At 41.2% G+C, this 24,802-nt stretch overlaps 1 protein-coding gene across 1 annotated transcript; it reads right to left on the reverse strand.

Annotated features, from left to right (window-relative positions):
• Positions 1-4,630: 4,630 nt before the first annotated feature.
• LOC109315989 (ankyrin repeat domain-containing protein 26-like) lies at positions 4,631-22,859 on the reverse strand. Its single transcript, XM_019543954.1, has 8 exons — positions 22,769-22,859; positions 22,009-22,073; positions 19,505-19,651; positions 14,017-14,973; positions 11,167-11,319; positions 7,712-7,815; positions 6,098-6,239; positions 4,631-4,954 (listed from the first exon to the last, which is right to left on the reverse strand). Exons 1-8 carry the CDS (start codon positions 22,857-22,859, stop codon positions 4,631-4,633), a joined length of 1,983 nt encoding a protein of 660 aa, XP_019399499.1.
• Between the last annotated feature and the right edge of the window lie 1,943 nt (positions 22,860-24,802).

A 24,802-nucleotide genomic window follows, 5' to 3' on the forward strand; every position in this document is an offset into this window, starting at 1 on the left:
TGGGGTCATTTGACCCCAGTACTCTTTCCTGCCATGGCAGGGGGTCGGACTCAATGATCTGCTCAGGTCCCTTCCAACCCTAGAAACTATGAAACTTTCAATGAAGGCTGCTCCTGGGAAGTGCTGGGAGATAAACTGCCTCTCATTACCTCACAGGGTAAGCCTATTTATTAAAAACTCAACTTATATATTGAAATATGGATTTGGGCTTGTAATACAAGAAACACAATTTCTTTCTTACCATGAACAAAGAAGAAATTACTACAGCCAGAAGACATACCCAATGAAATTGAAAAAAAAAATTACACTCTATAAAAATAAATGATATTTCTATTACATATAAACTATTAAATGAAGTTACCCATTACTAACTGGAAAATGTATTGCTTCTACAAATGGCCAGTCTTTATGCAGATCTTATTGAGTAGGTCCAGCTGTGAGGGGTTTTAGGAGATAAATATAATAAAGGGGGAAAAAAGGAACAGTTTATCATTTGTTTTAAAATAAAGGTTTTGATTTACCTTTCCAATTTACTTGCTAAGGATTTTCTTATTTTTAATTCCTCTGCATACAGGTCTTTGTACCTTTCCAGTTCTGTCTGGGTGGACTCCTTTTGAAAAATGCTGTCTTGCTGGGTGTTTCTTATTCTAGCAAGCTCAGATTCCAGATCTCTAATTCTGTGCTCCAGTTGGTTTCTCAGGGAAGCATTATTAGCTGCTCTTATTTGTTCTAACTTCTCTTGGGAAGCTGCCTGTGTCTAAAGCAAATAATATTATCCTAATAAATTGAAAGGCAAAGGGAAATTTTTCTCTTGGTCAGATTCTCATCCCCAATTTAAATACATCAATTTACTCAGGTAGGTAACTACTATCCCTTAGTGCCAACAATAATGCAGGGAAGAACCTGAAATCACTACACAAAAGAGTGACTTCAGCTTAGAAAGAAAATCCCTTATCAAGGCCTCTGTTATATCAAATCTGGTATGCAGATGGCAGTGTAATTGCAGCTCCAACCCCAGTGCTAGTGCCAGAATTCCAATTAACTTATGATCTCATGCATATAACTATCCAATTGCCCATCAAGAATGATTGGGGGGGGAGTAGGGAGCAGGTGAGGACGGAGCCTCGGCCCACCCCAGCCAGGCCAGCTCCTCCCCCCGCTGCAGCAGCAGGGGGAAGGGAGGAGTGGGCCCAGACCTGATGCGGGGGAGGAGTGGGCCTGAAGGTGGGGAAAAGCCAGGCTGCCATGACAGGGTGGGGAGCAGTGGGCCTGGGCTGACCCGGTGGTGATGGGGGGATGGGAGGAGTGGGCTTGGGACCAACACAGAGGAGCAGGGGTGGGGAGGAGGAAGCTTGCTTCTTCCCATCCCCTGCAGCTGCTGTGTTGGGCTGGGTTGGGCTGGGCTAGGCCCACTCCACCGTCCCCATCACTGCTGCAATGGGCCAGCTTTTCCCCCTGCTCAGGCTCACTCCCCCACAGTGTCAGGTCTGGGCCCAGTCCTCCCCTGGCCCCACTGTCAATGCCATGTCACATCCGCTCCTCCCCCCCACAATTGGGTCCACTCAGGGACAGGAGGAGTGGGCTCAGGGCTGATGCGGGGGAGGGGGTGTGGGAGGAGTGGGCCCAGGCCCAAGGTGGGGAGGAGGCCCACTTCTTCCCTCCCCCAGCTGCTGCCATGACTGTGTCGGGCCAGGCCCGCTGTTCTGCCCCCCTGCCGCAGCAGGCTGGCTTTTCCCCCACTCAGGTCGCATTTGGCTGGGACCGACTCCCCCCCACCACATTACCTGCAGGGAGCAGGGTGGGGGGTTGGTCTCATCCCCCACTTCCATCCGCTTTGTTGCCACCACCAGGAAGCAGGGCGGGGGTGGGAGGGGTCAAGGCCAGTTGTGTCCCCTGTGTCCCCACCATCAAGGCGGCAGGCTGCCTTCTATCAGAATTCTTCTTCTCACTCTGACTGGCTGTTTGTCAGCCAATAAGAGTGCGAGTAAAGCATTACAGGCAGACAGACAGTAGGGAGCAGGTGAGGATGGAGCCTCGGCCTACCCCTGGCCAGGCCAGCTCCTCCCCCCACCACAGCAGCAGGGGGAAGGGAGGAGTGGGCCCAGACCTGATGCGGGGGAGGAGTAGGCTATAGTAGTCTATAATATTAGACTACTTTCAGAAAATGAATAATTATTAGGAACTGAAAATGTTAGGGCTAAGTACAGACATTGAAGAAACCCAAGATGGAAATGCTTTAAGTGGAGCACTTTATTCAAAGCACTCTGGAATGCATCAGGACAGAACTGAACACACAAGTGTTATTTGGTGGAGGAAGCTTGGACCCTGATCGCACAGGCTGTGGCCAGCAGCCTTCGGGTGTTTCCATGAAGCTGTGGGAGCAGCTGAGCACCTGGCCATCCCTGAGCAGCTGTGGGGGCCCTCTTCCCAGTCCCAACCCCCTGCCAACTGGCTGCTGTCATTGCTGTGGGGAAAGGGGGGGGGGAGGGTGCAGAAAATGGAGCCTCTCTGCCCTGTGGAACCAGGCAAGCTCCCAACCAAAATCTGTGCCCACAAGCTTTGCGGGGGTGGAGAGGAGGTAGAGAGGCTCCAGTTCCCTAGGCTTCTGGCTGCAGCTGGGGAAACAGAGCCTCTCTGCCATGTGGATTGTCTCCTGCAGGCCTGCAGGCATGGGCCAGGTCTGCACAGCACAGAGGCTCCATTTCCCCAGCTGCAGCCAGGAGCCTGGCGAAATGGAGCCTCTCTCTTGCACAGACCTGGGCCATGTGGATGCTGGGAGAGAGTTCCTGGATTCCTTCCCCTGCATCCCCACCCGGCTGGGTTGCAGTGCACAGTGGGGCTGGGACATTTGTGAGTACAGAAACCCCCCTTCCACTCCCCTCCCCAGGCCAGGCTGTGTATGGGGCTGGGATCAGAGGCTGTCACTGACTCAGATTAGTGACAGCTGGGGGGGCCAGAGCCAACCTGGCACTCAGGCAGGGCACAGGACCTAGAGTGCAGCCCTGCACAATGCCACCTGGGATGGTGATCGCTAGGGATCTGGGTTTTCTGTTTGCTTTGGAAAAACATGGATTTTCCCCTTTAAAGGAGAAATGCGTGTGAAACACGGGTTTTCCATTGCAGACTGGCAGAGTTCCAGGGAGGGCTGCAGGGAACTGGAAGATGATGATCAGGGAGGGGGCACATGCATGTGGTAGCTAGGCAGTGGTGGAGAACCACTCCTGTAGCTACCTGCAGGTAAATTTAGCGGGGTGGGAAGGAATGGGCTGTGGATTAGGAGTGAGGATCACTGGTAGGGCCAGGGGGCTGTGGTTTGGGAGTGAGGAGCACCAGCATGGGCATGAACCAGCGGCAGGGCACTTGCATATCAGGACTGCTCAGTGCCTCAAAGCAGAGGAGGTGGGGGCAGCTGCAGCTGGGCCTACATCCTGGTGAGCAAAGGGAGCAGGGGGAGCTCTGATTTTCCATGATAAAAAACCCAAAGTAAAACACCAAAATTTACAGGTATTTAGAGTTTATTTTACTATAATGATGGAGGCACTGGTAGGCTTCCAAACTGCTTTAAAATTGTAAATATATCAATAAAGCATTGTGTTCAACTGATACCTGTATATATAGTGATATTACATTTTAATCATGGAAAAACACAGATTTGTGAAGGTTTAATCAGAGAATTTTCAATTTTTAAATGGAGAAAACCAGGATCCTGGTCGCATTCTAAGTTAATCCTTGATGGAATCTGGCACAGATGTTTGATAAAACGCTCTAACAGAAAACACTTTAATGGTATCATTGAGAGTTAACTGAGAGTGCAATCCATTATTTTTGAAGCACTCTAAAAGCCATGAATATTTGTTCAGTTATAGATTTAGCGCACTTTCTGCCTGTTTAAAGTGAGATAGGTCTAACATCTGTACCTAGCCTAGAATAACAAATTTAGGTATATAATCATCTGCCATGTAAAGTTTGAGTAGCAATGACACTTAAAGCATGTATGCATCCCGTTGCATATACTCAGAAAGAATGTAAGAAACTTTATCCTCTTAAATATCCCCCGATTTCTCTCTCCTTCTAGGAGCTGATGAATAATACCCTAAGGAATAGGGGAGGAGGGAAGCTTATTCTGGTCTATAAAATAAATATAGGGCATGTCAACATGTCACCCTATGGCAACATAGCAACGTGCTATGTTGCTGTACAGCACACTATGGTGACATAGCAATCACATGGGTCTACACATGATCGGCAGCTATGTCGCTGTTGTGGCTCTAACCATGCGCTGTGCATATGGCACATTATGGGCAGTTACTGCCCAAAAGGAAGCACTAAAGCATGGTGCTGTAGCAATGTTGCTGTACAGCGATGTGTAGATGCACCCACAGAGAACAAAAACGTTATTTGGTAAGGCTTTAAAATACTATTCTTCTACATGGTAGACAGGCTGGGACTCATTTCCATGGTCAAAAAAAAGTGGGGTGGCACTATAGGAAAGGAATAAAAAATTGTGTCCAAATTTTCTTTTCTTTGTATTTTTTCTTTTTCATGTGTCTCCAGTACCCCAATTACTATACTAGAAACATCTGAAAATAATGTTTTCAGTTATAAAACGAATGTAAAATGAACACAAATCTTATATGAAATAACAAGTAGTAACTATATTAACCTGCAAAAATAAATTGACTTCTCCTAGTTTTTGTCTCATTTCTTGTCTGGCTCTCTCTTCAATTTCTCTTTTATATTGTTCTATTTGATTGCGTTTCATCGTATTCATTTCTACTTGGCATTTGAGGTTTGCAACTTCTTCCTCCAGCTGCCATTTATTCTTCTGCAGCTTTTCATGATTCTTACTTAGTATGTTCATAGAAGACAACTGATCTTGCAGATCATGATTTGCGCGTTCTAACTGCATAGATTTTTTTGATTCTATCTCCAGCTGTTGGGATAGTTTCTCTATCTGCACACATTGAAAAAAACCCAAAACTATCAAATTATCAAATGGAATTCAACATCTTCTAAATTCTGTGAACGTCTGTGAAAAATATCAATAATTTTTTTTTTTACAATTCAGAAGTGTTATATGGGAAATGAACAAAAACTAGTTTAAATGTTCTTTAAAGATAGAACTTTTAGAAAATTTCTCATATGGTTACTTAAGACTCTAGAGGTGCAGCTGCCTAGGACTGGGTACTCAGCTGACCTGAGAGGTGCTCAGTTTGAGAAGAGAAGAGGGGCTGGTCAATCTGACTGAGCCAGAAGCGCCTGCCTCATCCTGCAGATATGGTAGAGTACAGCAGCAGAGCAACCACAATATTTTGCTCCTATCCTACTGCAGCTGCCTCTGTTCCCTGGGAAAATACTATATTTACCATTATTCTCAGGGAAAGACTTTTTTTTTGGTTCATTCTGCCTTTTAAAAATAAATAACGTATTTGGGGTGTGTTGTATATGAGAAAATACAGCAAATTCCATAGCCTATGGACCACTTTTTCTGCTGACTCAAGGATTGATTGTGGATTCCCTAACAGACAGATTGTATTGGGACACTAATGTGAAAAGGCAAGGCTATAAAATGTAGTCTTGAAGACAGCCACATTTATACAGCAAATAATTTACCACTGTCTTAATGTTATATTATTAATTCTGTTGTAAATGAATTAGCCATTTAGTATTCAGTACAGATAAAGCTGTCCATGTGAAAAAATATTTACCCATAATTCTTTTTTGAAAGCTGTACTTACAGTAAGTCTACATTTATTATTGATCTTCTACTAGAATTACAGAGGCAATATATGGGGAGATTGTAATATGATGTGCCTTTCAGTCATAGCTGTTCCGTAAAAGAAACTTCTGTTCACAGTATATTAGTGGCTGAACAGAAGGACATATCAACTACTTGAAAGTTTTCTTAAAAGTCAATAGTTATATGAACCAAGAGAGGTAGTTAACTGTGTTACTCTGAAGTCAGGGAGGAGGCAGGAAAAAGGCAGGTTGGGGGTGTGAATCTACCCTGCCTCCTATAAGAACAAAAACACAATTATAATATAGTCCCAGTTCTAAAAGGGACACAGAATGTCAAATTTCAAGCAACAGAACTTACCTTTGTTCTTAATCTACTAACTTCACTATCCATTTCAGAATATTTGTTCTTCAATTCTCCTTGGAAACTAAATTGCGACTCACTTTCTGTAGTTTCATATTCTTTTAAATTCTTCTTATCTGTTTTTAGAAGTTTCTTGATTCTGCATAGCAAATACAATGGAAAGACAAATAAACTCATCCTCTTTATAATTGCTCTTTAGGTATTTAAATACTGTTATCAGATCCTCCCTCAATCTTCTCTTCTCCAAACGAGACAACCCTAGTTCTTTCAGCCATTCCTTAAAAGTTGTGCTTCCCAGGTCCCTAGTAATTTTTGTTGCTTTCTGATGGACTTTCCAATCTGGTCATATTCTTCTTGAAATGTGGGGCCCAAAACTACACACAATGCTTCAGGTAAGGCCTCACTAGGACGGAACAGAGAGGAAGAGCTACTTTTTTTCATTTGCAATAGACACTGCTGTTGGTACAACCCACTATGGTGTTGGCCTTTTTGCAGGTAGAGCACACTGTTGGCTTACTTATGGTCTGCTGTAATTTGCAGGTCCTTCTCTGCAGTACTGCAGCCTAGTTAATCATTTCCCAGTCTGCATTTGTGCATCCAATTATTCAGTCCCAAATGGAGGAGTTTGTACTTGTCCCTAGTGAATTTCGTTTGATTGAGCGCAGGCTATTTCTCCAGTTTATCCAGGTAATTCTGGATCACAGCCCTAGCCTCCAGACTGTCTGCAACTCCATCCAACTTGGTTTCATGCATAATTTTGCTAAGAACGCACTCATTCCCATAGTCCAGATCATTAATGAGGATATTAAACAATACTGGATGTCTGTATGCAGGTATAGGGAGTCAGGTGCTCTGTGCTTTCCTATCAGAGAGAGAACTGCATGGCACAATAGATCAGCCCAATGCATTTTACGCTATTCTGTAATTGGGCACTTGGCTGTATAAGTGGACATTTACTCTCATACTATACACCCCAGATAAGTCACACACATTATTTTGGGAAGGCAGAATGAAGAAAAAAAGATTTTTCCACAATCTTACTTCCCACAGACTGGGCTTTCCACCCTGGGCAGAATGCTGTCCACATGGAGGAGGGGCAGAGTCCACTCAGAGTCACTCACCTTCTTGCTACTGCTCTACAGCTAAACCTTTTCCTAGCCACTGCCAAATGGCCAGCAGATTTTGGCTGCTTAGAGGCTGAGAGGGTTAAAACTCTAATTCTGGACCTTCTGTGAGAGGGTGAGTGACACTGAAAAGTGGATTCGATCAGTATTCTATATGGCAAAGAGCCCAGTAGAGCCATCTCCCGGCAGCCCTTCCAGCATGCCCACACTTCCATTCCAGTACAGAAATCAGTTTCCTCACTTAAGACATGTACCTGATTTTGGAGGGCTATTGTCAGGCATGCTGTGCATGTGGTATATGAATAAATACAGTATAAAGATGTGTCATTAAATAAACAATTTTTAAGATTTAATAGTTGAGCATTAACAGTATGTACATGGTAATGTACAAGATTTTTTCAGTTAAAATGAAGCAAACTGGACCAAGTCAAATTTTAGCTCACTCTTAATACTTTTAAAAGTGATCAAGGACCCCTACTCATTATACTTTTTTTGCAGTTCACTGTTTCTTTTCATTTCTTGATCCAGCTGGGCTTCCACCGATTGTTTTATCTCTAATAGCTTCTTCACCTTTTTCCTTTCACTTTCAAACTTTCAAAAAGAAAAATACATACATATTACTAGATATAATTTAATGACAGTTTACATGTACCATTTGTGGATAGAAGGGTCTGTCTACACATTGCCATATGGTAACACTGCTATGGCTCTGTGTTTTACTACTTCCTATTGAAGTAGTAAGCCACGGTGCAGTATGGGTGGTAACCGTGCATGGTGCACAGTTAGATTTCACCACTACAGCGATGTAGCTGCCAATAACATGTAGACCCACGTGATTGCTACTTCACTGTACCACGCCATACGGCACCATGGCGTATCGCTGTGTCGTTGTAGGGTGACATGTAGTCACGTCCTAAAGGAAGCAGAATCTTACATTCCTGACAAAGGTATTGGAACATAATTTAAAATTGTGATGTTTTGTTTTAAGCTATGTTAAATATACATTCACGGGTAGGAGGCAGACACAGGTGAGATATTCAATGTTGTTAAAGTTATTAATTTACTGTTTGTTTACTAATAACTGTTCTATTTTTTTTCTGTATTTTCTTGGCTCCCACACTGTGATTGGGGCTGTCTGCATGTGTATGAAGACAGACTGTGCATATCCAGGATGGTCTTCATTACTTCTAAAGGCAGAAAACAAACTGGTGTGTTCATACCTAAAAATTGATTTTGGATTGTACTTCTGTTTGGATTGAAACAAGTATGCATTCTTCTTTTCTCTCTTTGAGGTAGTAGGACCAGTTAGCATATCAGGATTTTGGCACTCCCAGTACCCTCATCACGGACACTAATCAAAATGCTAAATGTTCTAAAAGTAATATTAATTAACTAGCTTAAAAAAATCAGAATCATCAGTCCCAAATCCCAGTGGGAAGTGGGGCTTCCGGAAGAGGAAGTATCTTCATAGTTTCCTATTTTAGGAAATGTAAACAAAAACATTGCCATTTTATGCTTAAATCCAGATCATCATGGAATTCAGTTAATTAATGACCTCAGCAGAATCAGAGAATGAATAATCATGTGACAGGAAATACAGTAAACTCTTTTATTTCAAACATATCATCTAACACAGGGTTGTCCAAATTCTGAGTATTCGGGGGCCCTATGCCCTCTGGCCCACACCATATAGGCTGCATGTCCCCTAGCCAAACACCCTGCGGGCCGCATGGCACATAGGCTGCACACCATGACACACTGTGTGGAACCCCATGCTGCAAGACACTCTCCCACTGCATTGTGGCAGCACCAGTGCCCCAGGTGGCCTCCCCATTGTGCAGTCTCCCTCCCTTATGCTTTGGAGAGAGGGAAGGAGGAAGAAGAGAGTAATTTGGGAAATAGGGGGTCTGAGATTCGTTTCAAGCAGGAATACTTCTATAAACCTTCTACCATTTTTGCAGTGCTTTAGGAGGCATGCATGTCTATCCCCTTGACATCTGTAGAGCTACAAGTGTTTGTAGTGATACTAATGTAATGTTTGTCTATGGCTTTAAGCACTTAAAGTGAAATATGATTTGGATCTATGACTCCTACAGTCTACTATATCATGTATACAGCTTCCCAAGAGAAGCACATCACCTTTCACATTTGGAGAGGTTCTCAGCTTGTGGGTGGTTTTCCAAATCACAAGTTATCCTGAACATGAATTTCAAATGATATTTAGAAGGTTGACAACAACATACTAATAACGATTGGCTTGGACCTCCTGGCTACACCAACAAGCTTGCCTTGACCACGAACAGATCTGATGACCCAGCTTGATGCCTCAGACTGTGACTGATACTGAGCATGACCTCAACTCTCACCATGGTAACCCCTGTCCTACCATGCCCCTTGGACTGACTGCCCATGCTCTAGTCCACCCTAACAAGCCTTTCCTCTTCAAATTGAAAACCAGAATGATTTTCAGGTAACTATCTGAGACAATAACCCCCCCTCCCCCCAAACAACAACAACAAACTATCGACACATTGGTGGAGATGTTTAATATGCAAAAAGCTACTGGTGAGATCTAACGTGAAACCCTCTCAGCAGTTTTGCTACCCTTGTTTTTCTACAGAATCCTGCAGACACAACAAGTGCGTCAGAAAAGCTTCTACCATAATCCTTGATAGTAATAAAATTCTTACACCTTCCTGTCCACTAGTCCCATGCTGAAGCACCCTTGTGCCTCAGCCATCCACTTTGCAGCACATGGAGCCCCATCAGAACAGCCCTGGGGCTCCATGTGCCATGGAGCAGCTGGCTGGGGCACAAGGTTGCTTCTGCACAAGGGCTGCCTGCCAGCTAGGCACATGCTGAAGCACCCATGCGCTCTAGCCAGCTCTGTCAATGTCTACAGGTGCGCTGCAGACCATGAAATACCACTACTGCAGGATAGTACTATTAGCTGGACTACTCTGCAGTGGTGTTTATTAGTCTACTGCAACCTAATAGACATGTGTAGACAGTGACATTTTTGCTGTGGAGCTAATAGTCAGCTAATATCTCATGTAGGTGTGCTCGAAGAGAATGATAGTATGGTCTTCAATGACTGAGAAAGGAGAATAGTGAAATACTCTCACTACATGAGTTCACATGTACAGCAGTATTTGCAGCTTGTAAGATTCAAATAATAAGCTCTTTAATATAGCTGCTGTTACAAGTAAAATATATTACTCCAATTCTGCTCAAAGTAGAAAAACAGATCTTCTTTAACGTTTAAAAGAAGAAAAATACATTTCTGAGACCATTATGTTTTAGCCATAGCTAATGCTGGCTTACAACAGGCAGAAGTCCCACTTATTTTAAAAGCTGGAACCCAATTAAACTATTCAATTATTTTAATTTTACAAATTTTGGAAGACGACATAGGACTCTGCATTTTGCTTCCTTCAAGGCTTCAAGTGTTGTGGGATCTTTTATAGCCAAACATCTTTAGACAAGTTTTAGTGTCCCTTCAAAGCTTATAAATGCTGTTTCTAGCATGAGCATAACTTCTTTCACTACAAAGTAGCAACTGGAGGAAAAGTGATTTGCACCCCTTATGCCATCAACATCAAATTGGCATGGTTACCAAATTGGCATGGGGTTGTTAAGAAAATTTGTAGTACTCTAGTTGCAATAGAAATGAGCTTTCTTATTGTGATTTTGATCTTGATGTTTTGAGTACAAGAATATTGTGCATTCTGTGAAGTGAAACTTTACGCAGAGAAACTTCATTAGTTTTATGGATTGAGATATAATACAGTCCTTTCTGTTTATGACAAAGTAATATAACCTAATACAGGAAGCCAATTCTATTAAATAATATTCTTAAAACAATCAGAATATTCTGTGGCTTTCGTTATTTGCAAAAACAAACCAACTGCAGATCTATTAGTTTGTCTAGCATTGGCGTACCTTGGATTTAATCCCATTTATTTCTTTTTGGAAGTGTACTTTGTCCTCTTTTACGTTGTTTTGATAACGTGTTTCAGCCTCCAGTGAAGCTTCTGGTATTGATTGCTTTTTAAGAGCATCAGCAAGTTCTTGCTGCAGTTGTCTTACCATCCCCTAATGAAATATCTTCAGGTTAGTATTGAGAAAGGATACATAAATTAGTATGAAGAGGCTAGATCAGGATATAAAACCTGTGAACTGAAATAAAACCCACAACTGACTTGTTTAGGAGTGTATTGAATGCTAAATGATTGTAACTGCTAGAGAGGCCCTGTAATAGCAGCACACTACTTCACCCACTTTAGTCAGTAAGAAGCAGCTGGACAATTGGTGCCAGTTTATGAAGACTGTAATTTCTTGAGAGGTTAAAATGAGCTAAACATTTTAGTTTTCCTAGGAAATTTACTGAATGCATCTTTGGGGTTTTTGGTATAAAGTTTAAAAAATAAGACTTGAGAATCACATTTTCTAAATCAAACACCATATCATTAGTATATTCCCTGCCAAGACACATTGCAGGACTATTAAGTGTTCAGAAAAATGAGTGCCCTTTTTGGTTTATTGCTGCTTCATATTTGCATTCTCTCAACAGTTCCTTTCTTTAGGTTTTTTCCCACATAATGGGTCACAGAAGAGGCAGTAATGTTTAAGCCCCTCTGAGATACCTTTCGAAAAGTACATGCCACATAAAAATACCATACTCAGGCTTTCCAAGAAACTTATTTTGGAATAACATAGAACTTTCTGTACTGACAATCAGACTGGACAAAAAAACAGTCACTCGGATTATTTTTAAAAACTTTTGAAGGAACTGATTGTTGTGACACGTTAACATGAAGTAACAACAACCACCACCACCACAACAACCAGAGAGACTCCAAGATAAAGTACTGAAAACCCAGCTAGGGGTTAATTATTTTGGGTTTTTTTAATTAGCCCTGACAAATGGCTCATTAGGCAGCACTTTCACATATTTGACATGCTCAAAATCTGGAATCATGATGTAAGTAACAGAATGCAACTTCACAGTGTCATTGCAGATTCCAAGTGGCCCTACAACCTATGAAGTAAGCCCTCTGCCTATGTAAGCTTATGCTATATATCTCTGTAAAGCACCTTTGTCTATGAAGGTGGAAATCTACCCCAACTACCACAACCTATGGCAGTAAGCTACTTAAGAATGGATGATTTTTTGAGCCCCTCCGCACATATATGGCAGGAGGTGCAATTGTGTGGATTGTACATTAGATCCTATCACACCTTATTGCCATGAGCTTCTGCATGTGGGAACCCTATCAGCTGACCCAGGCTCCCAGCTGCAGGTGGGCTTCACATATCCCTGCAGCTAGAAGACTGTAGTTGCTGCAATTGCCCAGCCACAAGGAGGGCTCCTAGCACTCTGCAGCTGGGAGACCACAGCAGCTGCGATCTCCTAGCCATGGGATGCCCTATACACACTGCAGCTGGAAGCCCTGTCAGCTGGGACCTCCCAGGCTCAGGAGTGCACGTGGCCCCCTCAGCTGGGAGCTCTGAACAGCTGGCGGAGCTCCCGGACATGGCCACATGTTCAATTAATAGCATGCATGCAGGGCGATCACCTCAGGCCCCATTCTTTGGGGGGCCCCGTGGAGCTTGGCAGAGTGGCTATGGCCCCTTGTGCAGGGCCTGCCTAGTGCTAGTGACTCTATGCTGCTGCCACTGCTGCCAGCTTTGCATCTGGCTGCTCGCCACCCCTCCAACCCCTGCTGACAGCTTCTTCACATCTGGGCCCTGCACAGGCTGTTTTGCCCTGTGCCCCGCACCCTGCTATGGTCGTCTCTGCATGCATGCTACGAAGCAGTTACAAAGTTATCACACATATTTTCATGGGTGACTGGTGCCTCCTGAGTTGGGGGGGCACTAGATAGCCAATGCGGGGAGGACCTCCATGGCCGATCACTGATGGGGGGAACCCTGCAGCCAGTTGCAGATGTGGAGAGGGTAGGAGCGGGAGCGGCCGAGCATGGAACCACCAGCGGCTAAACTGGCAAAACTGGAGGTGAACATCCACTAGCACTTCCAGTTTTGCAGCTGGTGCTTCCAGGGGTACATGGCCAATCTCAGGAGGTACACGTGCACTGGCATGCATCCCCTACATATTGCCAATGCATATTTTTGTTATAAGTTTGTAGCTTATTCCTTTTTTTATTATGTCATTAATTGACTGAATGTGGGGCTGGGTGACTATTTAAAGTGTGATTAAGTGGTTGTTAATCGTGCCTTAAGTGTAATATGTAGATGGGGCTTTAGATTTTATATTAAAAAAGCATGAGAAAAATGACAAAATAGTCCAAAGGGATATTGTCAATATCAAAATCACTGTTCTGCCAGATAATTACAAACTATACCTAAAACTACTCTTGGTTGTATTCACTCAGCTCAATCCCTTATGTACTGTGCCTTGTGTTAAACCACTTTTTTTCTTGCTCTGTTACTTACATATATTCTTTAATACTCCTCTTTCTCACTTGTTTCCCCTGGATATCCAGGGGTCAAAGAATATCCACAGAAAAAATCCTGGAGCAATGCACACTCGGCCAACGCATGGTTCTGAAAAGTGAAGCCAGCCTGGTCCAGCCTGGCCCACTGCCAGTCAGGCTCTGCACAGAGGAACTGCTGTGGCTGCAGCCTCAGGAGCCCCCCAGGACAGAAAAATAGACAGTATATTTCTGTGTAAATAAGTTAGAATTATTACTTTCCCTAACGATTATGGTTCAAAACAAAGGAACTTGGTGAATAAAGTTCAAATTTTTTTGAAATTTTTATACTTACCTCTCTTTCAACTTTCTCAGTTTCATATTTAAAGACTTGCTCTTTTAAATTATTGCATTTGGTGATTAATTTCTGATTTCTTTCCTCTATCATATGCACTTGTTTTTCTGTATCAGCTCTAAGCTTATTGGAAATATCATTAAATCTGTCTTGGATATCACTCACTACTTTCTCTTTGATGATCCCTTTACTTCGCATATCTTCCAGTTGCTGCTGGAATAAAAGGTTTTCACTTTGGAGCTGAGCCAATCGTTCTTGCATTGCTTCCTGTTTTACAATATATTTGTTTATCTGGTCCTTTTCCATTTGTTGAGCATGATTATGTTCCTTTTCCTGACACTGTGCCTGGTTTAGTCCCCTTTGAGCACTCTCTAAAAGGAAGGTTTTTTCTTTAAGAGTTTGCATTACTTGATGAAGTTCATTTTCTAAATGAGTAATTTTGTTTTCAGCCTTATTAAGCTGTTGAGACAAGTTACTGTTGGTCTCTTGCAGATTTGAGAGGTCATGACTGAACTTGTCTTGCAAATGAAGCCACTCATCATGCTCTCTTTGCAACATCTGCTCAACATCGCTTTTTGATGCTTGACAACGTTCAAGCTCTTGAACAGCCGAGTTCAAACGAGAACGAAATGATTCAAGCTCTGTTTCTAGCCTATCTTTGTTTTCTTTTGTCTCCTCTATTTTGGAGGTCAGCATTGTAGATTCTGTCTTTAATACATTCAGCTGTCCGTTGTACTGAAAAACTGTTTGTGTTAGAGCTTTCTCATTTAGTTCTAGTTCATTTTTAAGACCTTCATTTTTTTCTTTCAAGGCCACATTTTCTTTCAAATATTTAGTTTCTTCCTCTTGGTGCCGAATTCTTATCTGATCAAGTTCCAGTCTTAGAATAGCAATTTCATTTTGCAGCATCTGATTTTTGTGTAACAAATCCTTTTCTCTGTCATGGTTGTCAGGTACCTAAGTAATTGAGAACACAAAACAAGGATGTACAGGATAAATAATGAATATATATTTAAAGCGTAAAACATGAAAATACATTTTGATATTTTAATAACAAAGAATGACTTATGAAACAGCTTAGCCATAAACTACAATCTAATTTACTGAAAAGATTTTGAACTCATGCTATCTTCCAATAAATACATATTTCAGAACTATAAAACGTCACCCCAACCAAAGCAGTAAATCTCATCCATGGCTTTTTTTTAAAACCAACAATTGAAGGATTAAAAATTTCCTTAAAAATATGCTTTATGGTTGCTGTCCCCCTGGCAGAATCAGGAACAATCTTGTATCTCCCATTTCTTTAGTTCTGTATTTCAATTGATCTCTATTTACTGTTTTTATTTTCTTTAATTATTTCTATATGAATATACTTTCCTTTAATTTTGAATATTAAAAGTCTGAAAAGTGTTACATTTTTCTGCTGTTTCTCACCCCATATTTGGAAGTTTTAGTATGTAACCACTAGTCCTTCAGTCAGCATAACACTCTTACACAATTTCCACCTGAATATTTACTTAGCGCAAAATGCTCCATACCATGGATAAATATCCCTACACAAAACCTGGCAAAGAATTCCTCAATTACCAGACTTTCACATGGTGCAGTAATAGACCAGAACCTGTTTTTTCAGGATGAGTGTACATGTTATGTATTGTTAATAAGATTTGTCACCTCTTGCATCAAAGGTAGTAGATTAGTTTTGTTAATGAAACTGATTCTCATTTCCTTCATTTCCTTTTAGCTGTGGAGGTTAACAAAGTCATCACTACCAGTTGGTCTTCCTTCACTAAATAGTCTAATTCAAAACAAGCATCATGAGCAGAAACCATGCCATCACTCAAAAATTATAATGTGTGCCAAACAGTTTTTTTCCTGCGAGTCTGAAGGATACTTTGTATAATCTCATTAATAAATGATCAAAAGTTACTTTAAAAAAGGGAATTTTAGAAAACTGCTTTATTTTTCAGTTTATTTTCTCTGTGTCTTCCATAACAAATTTGTTAAATTTAAAACCTGCAAAAGGTGTGGACTTTCTGCTTTACACAGTGCTATCAATAAACCAGGAATCATAAAATCATAGAAAATTAGCATTGGAAGGGACCTCTGGAGGTCATCTAGTTCAACCCTCTGCTCCAAGCAGGACCATCCCCAACTAGATCATCTCACTGATGGCTTTGTCTAGCCAGGTCTTGAAAACCTCCAAGGATGAAGATTCTACAACCTCTCTGGGTAACCTGTTCCAGTGTTTTGCTACCCTCCTAGTGAGAAAATTCTTCCCAATATCTAACCTAAACTCCCCTTGTTGGAACTTTAGGCCTTGTTCTCTCATCTGTCACCACTAAGAACAGTCTAGCTCCATACTGTTTTGAACCTCCCTTCAGGTAGTTGAAGGCTGATATTAAATCCCCTCTCAGTCTCCTCTTCTCCAATTTAAATAAGCCCAGTTCCTTCAGCCTCACCTCTTAAGTCATGTGCCCCAGACCCCAAACCATTTTTGTTGCTCTCTACTGGACTCTTTCCAATTTGTCCACATCCTTTTTGTAGAAGGTGGCTCAAACTGAACTCAGTACTCCAGATGTGGCCTGACCAGCACTGAATAGAATAGAATAATTACTTCCCTTGACCTGATGGCAACTTACCTACTAGTGCAGCCCAATATATCATTAGTCTTCTTGGCAGCAAAAGCACAATGTTGGCTCATATTCAGCTTATTTTCCATTGTAACTCTCAGGTCTTTTTCTGCAGAGCTGCTGCCCAGGCAGTCAGCCCCCAGCCTGTATTGGTGAATGGGATGTTCCATCCTAAGTGCAGGACTTCGCATTTGTCCTTATTGATCCTCATGTGATTTTTGGCCCAATCTTCTAATTTGTCTAGGTCACTCTGAATCCTAGCCCTTCTCTCCAGCATATCTACTACTCCCCCTAGCTGGTGTCATCTGCAAGCTTGCTGAGGGTGCACTCTATGCCATCTTCCAGGTCACTGATGAAGATATTGAACAAAACTGGCCTGAGCCTGCATTGATTCAACCTTTGTAGGTTAGTCTAACCTGACTAGGCTAAATCACTTTGTAACTGTACAGACATTCCCTCTGGACTGAAAAAATGCTGACACATGCCTGCAGTGGCTCAGGCTAGAAGGCAGAGTGTCCTAGAGCAGCCCTTCCTTCCCTTCCACAGGGCTGAGCTGAGGGGGCCATGGCCAGGCCCTGACAAGACACTCTGATTGCTGGAGGGGTTCCCCCCTTGATCACAGAGCATTTATCAGCTCTGTTATCAGCATGTAGCATCCCATCACAAAACAAAGCCTTGCTCATTACTTCAAGCTCTTCTTAAACAGCTTTTTCCAAAGGAAGGAATGCAGGGACATTACCAGATGAGCTCCAGAAAGCCCTAAGTGGACACTGTCCTGTCTTCCTTACACAGCATTAGCTAGCATATCACATGCTGGCTACGGTCCATGTTGTGGGAGAGAGGAGGAAGGGATCTCTGCTTAAGCAGTGAGTGGGGTGGGAAGGGGAGAGGGGGGCATGGGGAAGCCAGCAGATCTTGCTGTGCCTGAAAATCTCTGCTGGAGCTGCAGCCAAGGAGCAGAGAGGAGGTGCCAGCTCTGCTGTGGAGCAGACAGCTCTGCCCAGCCCAGAGAGCATGTCGCTGCTGGGTCAGACATTGCATAAACTGCTTTAACCCAAATCAATTAAGTCTGATACAACATTCAACCAGGTTTATCTCAAACTGCTTTCAGCCATTTTCAAACTGTTTTATGTGCACTGAATGTCTGCTCTGTTACAGGAATAAACCAGTTTCTGATCACTTAAGCCAGTTTATTCATAATGTCTGTCTTTAGCTCTATTGGTTTCCCTGCATCCACAGAGCCAGTTACCTCATCATAGAAGGTAATCAGGTTGGTCAGGCATGAATTGCCATTGGTGAATCCATGCTGATTGTTCCTAATCACTCAGTGTGTATGAAATGGGCCATATTCAATTTGAATTTGGATTCAGCTTGAATTGGGGTCAGTGATTTGTTTCATTGGTTCAGATCACTGTCCCCAATTGAATTCGGCCAAATCTGAATTTGAAGATTTGATGCTGATTTGGAGAATCAGCAATTCGATCATATACACAGCTTTAAATGTTTTTTCTACATACCTTGAGATACCATGCCTGGCTCATGAATGCTGTGATGCTGGGCTGGATAGAGTGTCCCACAGGAGTGTTGAGGGGAGGCGGGGGGGCATGTGCTTGTCAGCAAACCTGGAAGTGGTCTGGAAGTACTTCTGGTCCACTTCCGGGTCTGCCACCAAGCATGTGGGGGGCCCCCCTGCAGCCTCCCAGTTCAGTAGTTGGCCACGGGGGGACCCCAGGTGCCCCCCCAGACCTAGGAGGCACCAGTTCCCGAGCCGCAGGTGCCCCCCCTTTGCGTTCCCCAGCGGGCCCAGAAGTGGACCAGAAGTGCTTCTGGTCCACTTCTGGGTCTGCTGCCAAATGCACTGGAGAGTTCCCCGTGCTCTTGTGGGACGCTTCATCTGCCCCATTATCGCAGCATTCATGAGCCACCTGGTACCTTGAGGTTTGTAGAAAAAACATCTAAAGCTGTGTCTATATCCGAATTACTGAATCTCTCTGAATCAATTTGGAGGGTTCTGATTCAATTTAGAGAGATTAAAGGGTTCAATTTGGATTCAGAATCAGAGATTTGGCCACCAAATCAGGCCGAATCTCTGCCAAAGTGAATCAGGGACTGAAGCTTCGCACAGCCCTACTTATCACCTTCTTCTCCTCCAAGAGCTTAAAAATGGATTCCTTGAGGACCTGCTCCATGATTTTTCTAGGAAATAGCAGCAGAAATTTCAAATAATATGTCCATAATACTTGTCAGAAAAGAAGCCAGATCAATACTGCAGCTTAATTTTCTCTTCACTCTCAACAAATTAAAAGCAATTAGAACAACAGAAAATATTTTGTTTTTAAAATAATTTTCAAGTAGAAAACTGAAGAATTTGATGAGAAAGTGTTACCTACGTTACAAAATAAGTACACTTTATTAAGTTCTAGAGAGAAGTATCTATCAAATCCTTGACTGTAAAGTTGGAAGTGAAAAGAAAAAAAAGGGATTGCAAACCTATTTCATATTCATAAACAAAATACTCTGGAAAATATTTTGTCATTTAAAGTTAATGCCATGAGGAAAAACCTCCAAACAAACCAAGCCAAAAAGCAAACAAACCCTAAACCCAAAACAAACCAAATAACTCCCTTCCCCCCTGCCCCAAACCCTCCTGTTTACTTTCATTATATAGACCTGAGGAAGGAATTCAAAAATCTGTCTAACTTTATCTCAACTACATAACTGGTCCAATAAAAGATATCACCTTAAGAAACCTTGCCTCTCACATAATTTCTGGATCATCACGGCTACAATATCACTCTTACCTACTATAAATATAGTGTAATTTTACTTGAAGTGAACAGAAAACCACTTACTTCTGAACTCTTAGCTATCATTATTTTTGTTCCTTTTTCCATTTCCTTCTGCCTCTGAAGGTGGTTATTTAAAATACCTTCTTGAAGAGCTCTGGCACTCTTTTCTTGAGAGAGCTGTTTTTGTTTTTCACTGTGCTCTTCTTTGATCTAAATCAAAAACATCTTATATACTTCAGTACTGGAAAAATGAATCAGATAATTTCCCTTAGCATCACTTCTCACTAACATAAAACAGGTTCTGCATATTTGCCTAAGCAAAAGTTTTTTTTGGTATTTTTCTTCTATATATATGTTCCATAAAAAAATATACCTTGCAAAGATAGGATTAAATAATCTTTTGTATGGTCTATTTTAATGGCAAAGTTACAATACAAACACATCTGTGTTTCTAATGCATCTTCAAAGAAATTACATTTTAAGTAAATATAGATTGAAACTTAAAAAACATTTTCCAAAACTGTGAGCACAAACTCTTGAATACAACTGAGAATGCACAAATAATTAAAATTTCATAGTCCTGATTCAGGCATAGCTGAAGTACATCACTATAGTATTTTGTATACGTGAATTTAATTAAGGTATTAACCTTGGCAATGTGGAACACCTTGACTTCAATGGAATGTAAAGTTTAGCACATTAGTTAAGCTGTGATTAACAGGAATTGAGTTCAAGAACATGCTTAAGGTAAATCCATGAGCTTTGCTGAATCAGGGCTTATATACTTGTATTAATTAAATCCAAGACTTGGTTAATTTTTTTCCCCTGTAATTTCTAAGAAAGGGTCAGATTTGATTCACCAACCTTACCAGTAATTTATAATAACAACAAGACCACACAAGTAAATTTTTCAAAAATATTTACGTTCCACTGACTTTGCTATATCAAGCACGACATATTAGCCATGCTAATCTGTTCTGAAGAGATGCAATTTTAAGACTGCTTAAAAAGCATTTCAGATGCAATGGCCTTCAGAAGTTTATCATACAAATCCTGAAGCAATAGGTTCAAGTTCAAAAGACTAATGTATTTAGTATGGGGCAGTAGTGGAAGGATAACCAAACTCTTTTATTTTGAACCATTTTCTTGGGTATGCCAATGCTTCTGTTGGGACCAAAGCCAAAGGCTCCTGGCTAGAGAGTCTTGCCCTCCAATCAGGGTCAGACTAATTGCCATATTTGGGGTCAGAAAGGAATTTTACTCCATGGTCAGATTAGTACAGATTGTGAGGGTTTTTCTCTTCCTCTGTAGCAGGGAGGTATGGCCCTCTACCTGGTATCTCTTGAGCATATATTGAGAAAATTTCATAGAAGCAGGACATTGGCTGCTGTGATTCTCCTGCTTTAGCTGTGGCAGGCTAGGGTATTGTTGTTATGTCAGGGTTGACTGTAGTCTTATGTAGACTTCAGAATATGGATTGTGTAGGATGGTTTGGATAGTGATGATCCTACCTCAGGCAGGGGGATGGATAAGGTGACCTCTGGAGGTCACTTCCAGCCCTACTTCTCTATGACTTTATGACGTATTAGTGCCATTCACCTTTGAATCAAATAGGCTAAAGCAGTTTGGACTAACTCAGTATTGGTTCCTACTTTAAACAAAAATTGACAGCTATTTGAGCATTTAATGTGTAAGAATGAATGCATATCCAGATGACCACACAGCAAATGCTTTGTGTGGATCAGGTCTAACATCACAATAGGGACTTGCAATTGTGTTCTGAGGATAAAGATGATGTGAAGGCTGAATTTAAGAATGTACAATGTTAAATAGGACTTAATGTTAAATATCTTTCAACACTAAAGGTCCTAGATAGGTGAAGTCAAGTGAAAAGATCCACAAAATCACATGAAGACAGCTGGAAAATACATCATTCTTATAAGTGATTATTTTTTAAATAGCCTAATAAAAGATGCACTGATTTGCAAATTAAAAAGTATGACTTCCATAGGAAGAAGCTGGTTATTAAGTAGCATTTGAACTCACAAAGACTATTCATTTGTCTGAAACAGAGAACAGGAATCGAAAGGTTAGCAATTCTTTGCTGTCACTTTTTCAAATCAGCTGCACTTAGATTTTAAATCTAGTCTTCACTTATAAGTCTGAAACTTGCAAAATTTCTGGGAAAAAGGAAAGGAACCATGCTGCTACAAATGAGAGAAAAAGATAATAGATTAACTCATCTTTCCACCTTAATGCAATGTTGTCACAGATTTTCTATTAGATAGACAATTTCATGGTATATAAAGGACTAAATGGTCCTTTCTGATGGACTGGTTGCTTTATATGGAAAACTATTTTGGCACCAAAAATGTAAGAAATTTTAAACAGGGAATGTTTCATAGGCAATATAATTACCTGGTACCAAAGCAGACAAAAACATGTCCCAATTTCTCGTATTTTGCAGAAATGGGATACTTTCTTTCCATTTAACAAGTTCAGTACAACACAAAAGTTTCCATAAAGAGGATGTTAAATTTATACATGTGAAAGGAGACAATACTTACCATTCGCTGAACTGTATTCACAAGACCTTTTATTTCTTGAGGCGTTTTCTTTTTTAATCCCAGGTCTAAACCATTTGAGGGTAAATTAATCCTTTTATGAGAGCTGTTCCTCACAGCAGGAACAGAAAATGATATAGGTGAAGGAAAATTGCTTTCAGTGTTGCCAGGTGCATGCTCTCTGCACGAAGCATTAGACACAACACAGCCACTAAGTGGAGGACTACAAAAAGAAGAGAATGGCTCCTCACAAGGCTTCTTTACTTTCTTCATTCTGTTATTTCTTTCCTGGCTATGGTCCACATAGAAATTGAAAGAAAATCCTTAACACCGAACACTAAGGATATCTACTTTTCAGCAATGTAACAGCTGGGCTGATCAAATATTTCTAAAATCAGTGTGTGGCTTTTTCAGACTGTTAAATGTTTCTATTCTGGACTCCAAAACAAAATATTAAAGATAAAAGGTAAGGGTCACATGAGGATAAGAGTTAGTCAAAAAACTTAATGTCTTGATGTTCTTAGAGAAATTTTACCTCTCATACTAAGAAGGGATGAGAGGAAAGAAAAATAGGCCAGCAACTAACAATTCTTAGATTTGAAGTCAAATAGGCATATATGGAAAAATGAAAGTAAAACTAATGTACTAACAGTATTGTTCGACTTAATATTATCATAATCTGAATATATGTAATCAATTTAATATGGGAAAATAAAAGTGAGGGAAAGCTAGGAATAAAGCTTCATTTCCCTTGCACTGGCACCTTCTGCATCTCCCACGCGCTGGCAGTTGACATCACTAGCCACTAGAAGTTTGCTTGTGCAGTGAATTATGATGTCACTAACATAGTGCATACCTGCCCAGCCTTGGACTTTTGTTTTTTACTTCTTTTCATAAGGTTAAAAAAAAAACAAACCAAAACAAGACACAGCTTTGTTCCTCATCAGTAAGTGAGACTTGTTTAAAAACCAAGTATTTCTGTCAAGAACTGAGACAGAACAGTGATTAGAATTTTTTCTTTTTAATTTAACTCAGAAAATTGCATTCTCAGAGCATGAAGCCCCTACAGATTGACAACCTTGAACACGCCTCTGGAAAGCAGTGATGGTCTGAACAAGCCTTCCTATAGAACTGAATGGCAGTGCTAGTGATCAGAAAAAAGAAACTAATGGGCACTGGGACTACAGACCCTTTTATGACTTTTCAGCAAGCAATGTAAGTACAATGAAAAGGATAGAAACAGATAGAAAAATGAGATGGGTGGGCCTTTGTAAAAGCAACACATATGGCAGGTGCAAGCACTCCTAACAGAAGAACTCTGAGGGGCCAGATCTTGAAAAAGAAAGAGAATTTTGCCCGCAAACGTTTAGAGGACAATTTTCAGCCAGCAGAAACATTTAGCTACAATTCCTTAAAATGTATGTAGTTAAGCAGCATTGGAATGCCACATCTGAATTAAAGAAGATGTCCTGGATTTGGGATTCTAGATTTTGTAGAATTTGGTATTTGGTATACTTAACCTCTTTCAGGTAATTTCCCAATATTCACAACTCCATTTCTAGACCCTCAGGGTTAGTTCAAGTTGTTGCATCTCCTCCAACTATTTACAGTGTTGACCCTCTTTCTTTCTTAGCTGTTCTCTGTTTTTTTCATATAGAATTGCTGTACTCATTCACTTCTTTCCTTGTTTCAGAGTAAACCTGGAATTTAACATTACTTTAAAACCAAAATTCATACATGTAATTCAACCAGGAATTTTACCTACTGATATATTTCAGCCTGTTAAAAAGTTGGCAGTTGGCAGCTTTTCAGAATTAACAGAAAATCAAAATTTTAAAATCCAGCCACCTTATACTGTGACCCTGAACCAGATATTTGAAAATTAATTCTAAGATTCTAAGTTCATTTTATTACAGATGTGCAAGTATTTTAAACTTTATACAACAAAAATAATTTTTATCCCAGAAATATAAAAATATATATTCCAATGATTAATGTAAGCCATCACTCAAATAGAAGGAGTTGTGCTTTGAATACCTTTAGGGCATCAGGTATTGTATCTTATACTTTGGGCCAAACCCATGGATATAGATTTGACACAATCTTCTCTATGGTGATTCCAGAATAGAGGGATAGGAACTCCCTTCTTCTCAGTGCTAAAAAACTAAATTATCTGGAATGCCAACTTATTCAATTAACAATATAGAACAAAACATTTTCAAACAGAGTAATTTATCTGGGCAAAAAATGTAAGTCCAGATACTCACTGGGTGCATCCAGATGTGCCATTAAGGCTCTGTGATAAACTCTGATAGATTTTGTGTCAGAGTTTATCCTGGCACCTTAATGGCATGTGTAGATGTGCAAATTACTGTGGTCCAGGGCTCATGTGCAGATGCTGTGCCTGGGACCACAGCAGTTTCAGTGGTGGAGCAGCCCCAGGCTGGCAGGAGGTTCAGGGGATCAGCCACGAGCTCTGGGAGGTGGCATTGGATGGCAGAGGGGCTAGCTGGGGCATGAGAGTGCCCAACCACACAGAGCCCTGTGGCTAGGTTGCAGGCAGGGGTCTGGCCTACTGCTGCCTGTGCTGAGTGGGCACAATGTACGGCCTGGGTTAATGTTTACATGTGTATTTAAGAGCAATTATTTTCACTGCAGTAAGATGGTACCATACCCAACAGTACTACCTTATGGCAGTGAAAATTCGTTGCAGTCTAATAGTTTTTCAAGTGTAGACTGGGGTGCTTTATGACTGCAGGAAATTAGTCTATGGCACAATAAAGTGGATGTGTAGATA

Source organism: Crocodylus porosus, unplaced genomic scaffold, assembly GCF_001723895.1.
Source record: "Crocodylus porosus isolate Cpor-Errol unplaced genomic scaffold, CroPor_comp1, whole genome shotgun sequence".
Lineage (NCBI taxonomy): Eukaryota > Metazoa > Chordata > Crocodylia > Crocodylidae > Crocodylus > Crocodylus porosus.